General features: G+C 40.1%; 2 protein-coding genes across 2 annotated transcripts; one reads left to right on the top strand and one right to left on the bottom strand.

The window, feature by feature from the left end:
• Nucleotides 1–5: 5 nt before the first annotated feature.
• Nucleotides 6–5556, top strand: LOC135484533 (radial spoke head protein 4 homolog A-like). Its single transcript, XM_064766109.1, has 7 exons — nucleotides 6–371; nucleotides 845–1034; nucleotides 1218–1551; nucleotides 1878–1985; nucleotides 2193–2432; nucleotides 3865–4234; nucleotides 4560–5556. Exons 1-7 carry the CDS (start codon nucleotides 202–204, stop codon nucleotides 4786–4788), a joined length of 1641 nt encoding a protein of 546 aa, XP_064622179.1. The 5' UTR covers nucleotides 6–201; the 3' UTR covers nucleotides 4789–5556.
• Nucleotides 5557–6303: 747 nt separating this feature from the next.
• LOC135485283 (tubulin epsilon and delta complex protein 1-like) lies at nucleotides 6304–10818 on the bottom strand. The gene is made up of 8 exons (XM_064767139.1): nucleotides 10642–10818; nucleotides 9876–9975; nucleotides 9470–9675; nucleotides 9078–9254; nucleotides 8621–8719; nucleotides 8241–8327; nucleotides 7745–7954; nucleotides 6304–7476 (listed from the first exon to the last, which is right to left on the bottom strand). The coding sequence occupies exons 1-8, from the start codon at nucleotides 10753–10755 to the stop codon at nucleotides 7036–7038; spliced, it is 1434 nt and encodes a 477-aa protein (XP_064623209.1). The 5' UTR covers nucleotides 10756–10818; the 3' UTR covers nucleotides 6304–7035.
• Between the last annotated feature and the right edge of the window lie 247 nt (nucleotides 10819–11065).

Genomic DNA, 11065 nt, shown 5'->3' with positions numbered 1-11065 from the left:
TTTACCGTAGCAACTTCACATTGGGACAAGTTTTTGGTCCACAAACAGTTGCCATTCGGTGTGTTCATGTGTATTTTCTGTGACAATCTGGAATAATTCGTGAAAATTGACACCTAAAGACACGAGATAACACCAAAATAGCGGGAGCAACTCGACGAGGAATTTGTATTTCAGACTTTTGTCAGCAGAATCTCAGTGAAGATGTCTGACACCCCACAAAATAATGAAGTTTCAAGCCAACACACAGGGTCAAAACCACAGACCCCGTCTCAAGTTTTGAACGTGGAAAACAATCTTTCTTCCAAAGAACAGGAATATGTGAATGCCAAGTCATATTTGCTTTCCACTAGTTCAAAAACAGGACAAAATTTGTAAGTGGCTAGCTGTTTGTTTTTTGATGTATGATTTTTCTGGATAATTTTTGTGGTCTATTTAACTTGCAATAATTTCCTGTGACTGTATGACTTTATCAGGCGTGACATGGTCTGGTATCCATGCATGGGAAGTTGTGTGTTTAGTAACAGACAAGTAGGCTAGCCTACAGTACACAGTCACACTTTGTGGTAGTGTAGTGGTCATTGTCTTTCATGTTTGTTGGGCGTTCTTTAGGAGGACAAAAGTTTGTAGGTATGAGCATGAGACATCATTGGCAGTTTCATGGCCCCTTGGCTATGGAAGCAAGTACTTCTGAAACAGATTGCTTTAGCAAGCAGGATGACAGAAGTTTTACAGACTAACAAGTATTACAGTGTCTGGGCTGAGTTCAGAGCATGGACCTTGTTGATCACTTCATCGATGATTGATGACTTTCTATAACCAATTACATTTCATTCTTATTTTTCAGGTATGATCACTTAGCCAAGGTTCTTACAAAGGTGTTGAATGAACGACCTGAAAATGTAGCTGATATATTCGAAGACATCAGCAAAGAAGAGAAAAGGGCAAAATTCAAATCCGATACAGACACAGTGTTGGACAAAGTAGATGAGTCAACAGAAGTAGCATTGGCAGAAGTACAAAAGAAACTGTTTTCAGTAAGTACATGTATATTCATTCAGAGAAAGTGTAAGAGCTGACCATGACTGTGAGCAAACCATGCAAGAACAGAATATAAGTGCAGGTTCTTGTCACATTTGAAGAAAGAAAATTCAAAAACCTTGGTCCTTAAACATTTACTTTTGAACCCTTTTTCACCATTTTTGTTGTTTCCTTTCCAGAAGGGTGATGGAGAGGAAGCTGAAGAACAACCAGAAGAGGATGTCGAGACACCGCTGCCAAATCTTATGGAGCTCACATTCTTCTTTGAACAAGCTGCTGTTGGTCTAAACAGGGAGGAGATGATCCGGATATGGCTGGCTCTGAAAAATCTTGTCGATAACCATCCACTGCAGCATGTGCGACTCTGGGGTAAAATCTTCGGTACTGAACAGAATTACATCATTGCTGAGGTTGAGTACCGGGAGGGAGAGGAGGAGGAAGAAGAGGAGGAGGAAGCTGAGGAAGAGAAAGAGGAAGATACAACAGAGAAGGATGAGGATGCTGAAGAAGAAGGTATGTAGAAGAAGAAAGCTGTGCCAGTTCAGGAGTTGAGTAACAGCATATCACACAGTACAATAAGTGGTGTATTTAAAAGACTACAAACATATGAAATCAGTGACGTTTTACTCTCACACAGCTGAAAGTAAAAGTGTCTCATTAAAGACTGTCAAGACAAGTACTGTCATTAGTGTCAACTGACAGGTGAAATAAGAGCAGTAGCCAAAACGTATCGCATAGTCTTTCCTCCCTGGTTCTAATTGTCCCAAGGCAAATTTCCTTCTTAGGAATTCTGTTCTGTAGTATAGTATTAAAAGAAGTTAATTTTTGTACGATTTTAGAGCAGGAAGATGATACTCCAAAGCCCGACTTCAAGCCACCTCCGGTTGTTCCCAAGGAAGAGTCCAGAACTGGTTCCAATAAGAAAACATACTTTGTCTGCAATGACCGTAAGTAAACTAGGCTTCCTTTTCTCCTCAGAGAACTCTATGATGGAAAAAACATCCTGGTTGTGTTACAACCTAGCAAACAAATCTGCTGGATTGTACCCCTTGGCTCCAGCTGGATCAATCCTATAGTCATGCTCATGTGCTGTAAAGCTGCAGGTACATTGTGAGCCATCTTTCATCCTTATCCAATCTTACATGTTATTCCAGCTGGTAAACCATGGATCAAACTGCCAGCAGTTACTCCAGCCCAGATTGTCGCAGCCAGGAAGATCAAGAAGTTCTTCACAGGCAAACTTGATGCACCTGTCATCAGCTACCCACCATTCCCAGGCAATGAGTCCAACTACCTTAGGGCACAGATTGCGCGTATCTCTGCTGGAACGCACATCTCCCCGCTCAACTTCTACCAGTTTGATGAGGAAGAGGAGGAGGAAGAAGAAGGAGAAGGTCAGTATTAACCCTTTGTGATTTTTAGGAAATTTCAAAAAATGTGAAGTGCAACTCAAAAACGTCAGTGGCATCAGCGGCAAGAGCTCTTTGAGAGCTTTCTAATGAATGGTTATGATGTATTGGTTGGTGTTGACAGTTTTCCACTTATATGTGTGATTTCTGTCCGCCATGGATTGGTAGTGGATGTTGCCATAGTAACTGTCCATTCTAGTTTGGGACTAGGCGTCTGGATTGTCTTCTCATTAGTAACCAATTTCAGTTGAACTTGTTACAAAGAGTGAGTGATCTTTCTCAGTTGAACTTGTTACAAAGAGTGAGTGATCTTTCTCAGTTGAACTTGTTACAAAGAGTGAGTGATCTTTCTCAGTTGAACTTGTTACAAAGAGTGAGTGATCTTTCTCAGTTGAACTTGTTACAAAGAGTGAGTGATCTTTCTCAGTTGAACTTGTTACAAAGAGTGAGTGATCTTTCTCAGTTGAACTTGTTACAAAGAGTGAGTGATCTTTCTCAGTTGAACTTGTTACAAAGAGTGAGTGATCTTTCTCAGTTGAACTTGTTACAAAGAGTGAGTGATCTTTCTCAGTTGAACTTGTTACAAAGAGTGAGTGATCTTTCTCAGTTGAACTTGTTACAAAAAGTGAGTGATCTTTCTCAGTTGAACTTGTTACAAAGAGTGAGTGATCTTTCTCTGAGTTAATTGACATTGTCAATCAAATTTAATGACAGCTATGTTTCTTGGGAGACTCGGTAAGTATTCAATTCATGGGATAAAGCAATTTGTGTCAAATCACCTGCATCCAGTATCAAAAGTTGCATCAGGATTATATCTTGACACACACTTGAGATTTAAGTTTTGTGTAGCCGCATCCTGTGGTAACTTCTGGTACTGAATGTTTCACATGGTGTATCAGTGCTGTCATTTGCATGTTCAAAACCCCCTGTCAAAATGTCCACTTAGAATTAGCTCAAGACACAAAGTAAATTGGGATGATGATAAGTCTTTAACATGGTACATTGGTTGGGGTCCTGCATGACTTCGCTTGTCACTGGCATGCGGAACCAGTTCTCATTGAGCGTTCTTACAACACTTTTTGGTTTGATTTTTTTCATTCCATTTCCAAACCTCCACCCAGTCATACCCCTGCTTGCTGTTTTTTTCTCTCACGGATTTGCCCTGCCAGTTGCTATAGATGCAACAGTTTGGTAAAGTTTCTGATTATCCTATTTGTCAGATATTTGTAACTGTACTGGAAGTTGTCATTATTTGCCCTGAAAAGGCTAATTAGATTTACACAAGTCTTACTACTGAATTTTCTGGAGAATTTCGTTTCCAAGTCTAGAATATGTTACTCACTCCTTGGTTTCATTTCAGACCAGGTACTGAAGACTGCTATTTCAAATGACTTATTCTTGTAATCCTATCTTACAGGTCGTGACAACTTTGTCGAGAACATTGACTTTGAAGGCATCCCAGTGCGAGACCTTGCGGATCCTTCATTACAGAACTGGGTGCATCACGTACAGCACATCCTGCCCCAGGGTCGCTGCAGCTGGTGGAATCCCGTACAGCACAATGAGGATGACTTCGAGGATGAAGATGAAGAAGAAGAACGAGAAGAGCCAGATGAGCCTGAGCCAGAGGTCGGTCCTCCACTTCTTACACCCTTGTCGGAGGATGCTGAGATTGAGAACATGCCACCATGGACGCCCAAGCTCTCATCCAATCTTATCCCACAGTATGCCATCTCTATGATGCACTCAAATCTGTGGCCTGGAGCTCATGCATTTGCTGTTGACAAGTAAGTATCAGTTTTTAGCAGTCTCCTGCTCAGTGCCATTAACAAATGGCATGAAAGTTTTCTCTTCTATAACTTTGATATCACAGTTTAGAGAACACAAGAGTCATCAATCATTTGAATACCTAGCTTCCCTCAGAAGACTTAACTTTGTGTTGAAAATGAATGCTGGCTGGTCACTTCAGTAATGTTGATACTTAGTGCTGAATCAGGACGGACCGGGCTGGCAGTTTCCCAAACACCATAAGTGGCAACACTAATCCTCTTTAAGAGATGGTTGTCCTTTCAACTTGTGTCGTGACATCATGTTATCTTGTCGACATTTCAGGAAGTTTGAAAATGTCTACATTGGTCATGGCCACAAGTATTCTGCTGAGAACTACAGTCCTCCACCACCACCAGCAATCCAGGAAGAGTTCCCAAGCGGCCCTGAAATCACCGAGGTTGAAGATCCCACACCGGAGGAGGAGGCTGCTCTTCGGGCCGCTCAACAAGAGGCTGCGGAGGCAGCTGAGGAAATGGAAGAGGCGGAGGAGGATGAGGATGAAGACGATTAGATCAAACGCTGTAACTCCAAACTAAAGGAATTATCATTTCATCTTCATAAATAATGAAAAGGTCCATCTTCCGTCATTTTTAAAACTTCAAGATTATAATTGAGGAGTATAGAAACTGTGATGACTTTGTTTCCGTCCTTGAGTCATTCTGCAGAGAGTTCTGTTTATATCATTTCTTTACTGCTGCTTAGTAAATGTTGTCTTTGATGAGACTGTGATTATTTTCAAGAGCATTCCATCCAAAACTTTACGTATACACGATGTCCATAGGTTTTGTAAATAACGATTACCATTTCTGTGCTATGGCATCTGCTGTTTCATCCTGGTATGAAATAATGATTAAGGTAAGGTTTTTCTGTAGAACATAGTAATTTTTCATCTGTTGGGACTAATTTTGAATTATTTTGTTGGAAAGACCTTCCCCTGTTTGGCGACTGCTAAAAAGTCAAAATTGTGTCGTTCTGCTGTATAACTGGACATTCTATAACAAATCCATTTCCATCTTCCTTTCTTCAACTGCTGAATAGTAACTTGTCCGACTCCTTCCAGTTGGGGTCCAGAGTTGACTGAAAACATTCCAAACCATGGACACTCTACTGAAGATGGTTTAAGACCAAATGTTAGTAGTGATGGAACAGTCACTGTCTTTCACCTGTATATAAACTAATGTAACTATCTAGAAATCAGATGATTTAATTATTTAAGTATACACGTAAGTTTATTTTGTACATTATTGTCTGAGATTGAATAAAGTTGGGATATCAAATATCTGCCTCTTTCTGTTGCTGTATCGTTTGTCAGTCACTCTGTGGTTGTGAATGATGTCCCAACCATGAACACTGTCAAGTACTTGCATGTGGAGGAGACAGCGTCCTGTATTGATGAGATTTCAGAGACCGACTGAGAACTGCGAGGGACAAGTTGGTGATCAGATATTACAGTCCACCGGTGAATGGGCTTTGTTATAATTTCGACAGACATGTCTTGGTTGACCTTATCAGGCAGTTGGGGGTTAGGTCTCCTTGTTCGAGTCTGCAACTTCAGTGCTGGTGAACAAATTGAAACCAACTTGTCCCGACAAACTCTCCAAGGACTTCAGACTTCATTGCGGAGCGTCTCAATTCTCCTTGATGGACAAATGCCCGAGATGGAGTCCTGCATTGGTTCATATCGAGTCTGACTGACAACTGTACCAATATAATCTGGAACATATTGAATGAATCGTTTCATACAATCTGTATAACCATGGATTGGGACATGGGGCTGTTCCAAAGTGGTTTCCTCAATAATTTGGTCTTCACCAGAACTTCACCACACCATGAAACAGATATGAATCATCATAATCAGTCAGCTGTACACCAGGTGACCAAGGGTACCCTCCAGCTAATCCTGTGCAAGGTCCTTGACCTGTTCTAGCAGCAGCCTGTCCCCATCTCCTAGCTGATATGAATATATACTGACATATACATCCACTAAACAAACTCATGCACAAAATGAACACCAGAGAAATTGTGAGGAAATATGAGATATTTAATAAAGAACAACTCTATTCACATCAACGAACAAATCAAAAAGCAGGAAATAGGAGCTTGTTGCATTTGTTTAACTTCTACCTACATGGTTGACATAAAGCCAAACTGGTAGTTCTTGGATACAAACTTGTCAAGAACACATAGCCTGTCAGGAGTATTCGACTAACAGATACCATTACAAGCATTTGCAGGTGACTCATTGTGCATAATTGCTACAATTTAGTAATGAACATTAATGATGTTTCCCACGATTTTGGTATGCAGGCTCAATACAGTAATGATTATAACGTTACCATTACAAAATGGTCAACACAAGGAGATATACAATGTACATGTACAAATAACTGTGACACACTGCTTCATTAGGCCAATGCAAGCAAACTTGTATTTACAGTTTATGACTCAATACTAAATAAAGTTCCCAAAGAAATGATTTCAATAATAACCTTGACCAGTGACTCAAGGGCAAAGTACACAACTCAAACAAGTGCCAACTCCTTTGTTCCTATGCTCTAACGCTATCACTGTATCCAAACCATGGTAAAGTGTGGCTTGTGGGTCAGATATCCATTCATTAACCAATAACTCCCAAGAAAGATCATTTGCTGACCTAACCTAAAAGCCTTAACTGAACACATCAGATGCTTAAAATCCCTTATCAAACGTTCACTTCATAACAAATGGCAGCTTGTTTCTAATCTCAGATCACACATGTCTAAATGTTTTTCTTTCCCATTGGTGGAATGCATATGACATCGTTAAACCTCTCGCTGATGTGCTGCATATCAGATCGGAACTCGGTCTGCTTATTGTCGATTTCGAATTGCAGTTTGTCTATCATTTCCTGTAATCCATACACCTCTTCTCCAATATCACGCAAATTTTCAGCCAAATTGGGCCGGCCTGGTGACAATGCTTTTGAGGGTTGTGACAAGCGATTTCCTTGGGTGTTATTGTTCTGAAATGACTGGGAAGCATACCCTAAATTGGCGGTGGGTTTGTTCTGAGATTTTTTCACGTACGACATAACGGGTGCTTGGTTTTGTTGCATATGATGATTGAGATTCATTTTGGAGATGTTCGACTTCTGAATCGAGATCTCAAGGTCAATCGATTCGATGAGGCTATCCAGCTCCTGTGGTGTGATTTCAGAGCTCTGAAATAGACGAATGTGTTTTAGCAATGATGTCAATGAATTAGAAATGATAGCACCACTCCAAAAGATATACCTGCTAATACCAAATAAGTGCAGGATGCATCTTTATTCTTCAGTACAAAACTCGATAGGTATGTTGATCCCATTGCAATTAGCTAAAATATTATATGAAATTTAGACCTAGCCTTCTCACCAAGATCGCAGATAGAAATAGAATTGAAACTCTTGAGATTGTGCTAAATCAAGCTCGATTTGTTTTCAAGCTCACCTTCAATTCAACAAGCGTCTCCAGATTTTCAACGATTCCTTCATACTTGAGTATGACACCCTGCAGCCTGTTATGCTCTGTTGCTAATGAATGAACACTTTCAATGGGGATACTGTAAGGTGGCAGGTCACCATCACTCTCGATGCCTGAGCTTACTTCTTCATCCTGTGGAAGGGCGTGGTCATTCAGCTTGGAGTCAAGCACACTTTCCTTAAGCAGAAAGAAATAACCATCTTTATCATTACATTTTGACCATATATATTCCCTCAATGACTAGAGAGATAATTAAAGACACTGATATCAATATGACAACAAACTATCAAGTCTGCAACTGTCAGACTTAGTCTGAATTTGCAAAAAGGAATCACCATCATAGATCCCACTTCTTAGACACCTCCGTTAAGCTGGACATTCTCTCTATTCAGATTCCGCAATTGGTTATTTTGATGGTACATATCTGCATAACATAATAAGCTAGTAAGTAGTATAGCCTTGCCATCCACTGCCAAAAGACATCTTCTTGCTCCTTCCATTGCAGCAGCCTGCTCAACCGATCATTATCGTCTTCCAGCAGTCCCATCATCTGAATAAAAACATGATTAATGTAGTTGGAAGCCTTACCATTTAATGCACAGTCCTTTAAAGGACTTACAGTACAGATCCTTCTTAGTGGTTAAAACTAGAGGCCAACCAGTAACGTATAACTCTTGTATCTTTGAATGGAATTGTTAGCTACTGCATGGAACAAGATCTGCGGCTGCTGAAGCCTTGAAAGGTGCAGGTGAAATGAAACAAACTAAGACAAACGTGAATATTGCAGAACCACTAAAGAGGGAATGTTTTTTTCTATAGACATGGAAGTATTTAAACAGTTACCTTCTTGAGAGCTTCTGGATGGCGCAGCAGGTACACTTCAAGCATGGAGAGATGGTCCCTGTCCGGTGTTGATGAGATTCCTTCAGTAGCCTCATGCACCTGCATAGAAATGAACTATCACTATCAGCGAGAAAGAAAACAGAGCAGCTATTTGCATGTTTAGCAATATTTCTATAAGAGATTTAAAAGCCTTTAATTGTCTGTGGTATGAGTAGTATGTTGGTCCTTTTGTGGGACAGCCGACATGGAAATGTCATGTTACACGAGTGATTCAATTAGTCCCTTTCAATCTCTGCCATCATGAGATGAACTACTAGCATACAACGCTGATCTCAGGGCAATAGTTGGAACTTAGGCCAACAGTTTTGAAAGCTGTGAATTCATTTTACACACTTCTCTTATTACAGACACTAAACAAGATCTTACAATAACAATTGAAGTTATGAATACCCGGTACCTTATGGAAGAGTTTGTTCTTTTCAACTTGCAGTGCCAGCAGCTCCCTCATCTTCATCCTGAGTTTGCCATTCAGCCACAGGAGATACTTGATCTTCCCTGGAGGGTCACAGCCTTTAGGGGGCTGCATCGTGTTTGAGGGTTTGTCTCCATCCCCTTGTCCTTGCACAAACTCAGACTGAAACACCATGCAATGATATTGATGGTTTGAATAGTGTTGATTAAAGTCTTGAGAGAGGATTTATTGATGTAGGAAAAAATTGTTTGATTTTCATTGAATTGAAGGAACGAAAAATCAAGGCATTCTTCATGTAGTGAGACCACAAAAGGAAGTCATTTTTTGCCATCACACCAACTGATGGCAGAACACAACACAATCAGTGATTTATTTACCTGGTGCAAAAGAAACGTATCTTCACCAATCTCAAGACCACGGTTCTTCATGAATTTGTCAATGACGTTCTCCTTGCACATGAGCCACCCTAGCGCCAGTAACAGCTCCCGGCTTCCACTACTCATGTCATTCTGTAGTGTCGCAAAATCCTTGGAAACAAATCCATATCGTTGCATTTCTCGTTTTACATAAACCACAATCTCAGCTGAAAAGAGCAGAATCAAATGTAGCATGTACTTGTTGTTTGACAACAAGGAAGATTCATTTTTGTTTAATCTCAATTTTTTTCACATTCCTTCAATCTCAGAAAAACACAAATTATACACAACACTTGTAACTCTCTTGGCTTAGAAGTGAATAAGCGCCTGTTAGATATTACAGACCGAAAGTTTACCCATTACTTACTCTTTGAGAGTTCCGCGAGAGCTTTTCTGGGGACATCATCCAGGGCTCCATACTTGCAAAAATAGAGCACCTCAAAGAGAACACTCCAGAAAGGTACAACCTGGAGAAAACAAACAAAGAAATAAGAAAAGAAAGATTTGCCTTGACAGAGACAGACATACAGACTGTGATATTATCATTATGAATACAATCTTGCATGATTCAAGAATAACTCTCAAAACTTGAATCATGTATGTCATCATCAACATCGCATGTAGGTAAACAACTTGTTTTTCGCCTGTGCTGACATCTCAGCCATGTATGACAAGACATCACACTCATAGGCCTATTTCATTATGCCCACGTCTAGTGTCAGGGCCGGGAGCATCCGAGCTCAGTTGGTCACCACTGACCGTTGATGCTATTCATCATGACATTAGAAGACGTTTCAACTACTGACTAATAGATGTAGAAGGTGATAGGCATGGGTATAGAGAGACCTAAATTACATGCCCAATGGGCACATTAACAATAGTGACGTAGTCCCTGTTAGTAAAGTGAAGAGCTGAAAGTGACATCTTATCTTGATGTATTGTTATGCATCACCAAATACCATGTACATGCATGCACCAGTGTCAGTTTGATATGATAAGGAAACTTTACACCACACTAGTGACATTAACACTCCAAGCTTACACTAACCACACCATGACTAACCTGGTTAGTGCAAGTGTGAAGTGACGGACACCAGTGCAGTTGATCATTTTTATTTTTGCAAAAATCTTACAGCATCATCGTGGCTAAACTTTGCTAATCGAAATGTTTCAGCCTTTAAGAGTGATGTTCCACTATCAGACAACACTTTGCACAGCAGCTCTATTGTCTGGCGTATTTGCGCCATTCTGGTATAAGAGAAAAGTGTAATTTAGATGGGGAAAATAGTGATCATCCTGTCAAAATTCTCAGAAACTTTAGTGTAAAATGCTACCGCAAGGTGGAACAACATGTGCATTGTCACAGGCAATGCAATTTTAGCCAAATTGTTTTATGCTCTGGTGGTTAACACTGGAAATTTTTTAAAATAAAATTATTGAATTCGATGCTCATTTGATTATGTCTATCAAATAGTTTCAAAGGTATTAAAATATATTAACAAATTTTTAAAATAGTGAAAAGGAGTGAGATTTGTTGCCTGTGAACGTGAAAAGATG

The sequence above is a fragment of the Lineus longissimus genome, chromosome 3 (assembly GCF_910592395.1).
Source record: "Lineus longissimus chromosome 3, tnLinLong1.2, whole genome shotgun sequence".
Taxonomy (NCBI): domain Eukaryota; kingdom Metazoa; phylum Nemertea; class Pilidiophora; order Heteronemertea; family Lineidae; genus Lineus; species Lineus longissimus.
The sequence above is the reverse complement of the archived record's forward strand: the minus strand, read 5'-3'. Positions and strand labels throughout refer to the sequence as shown.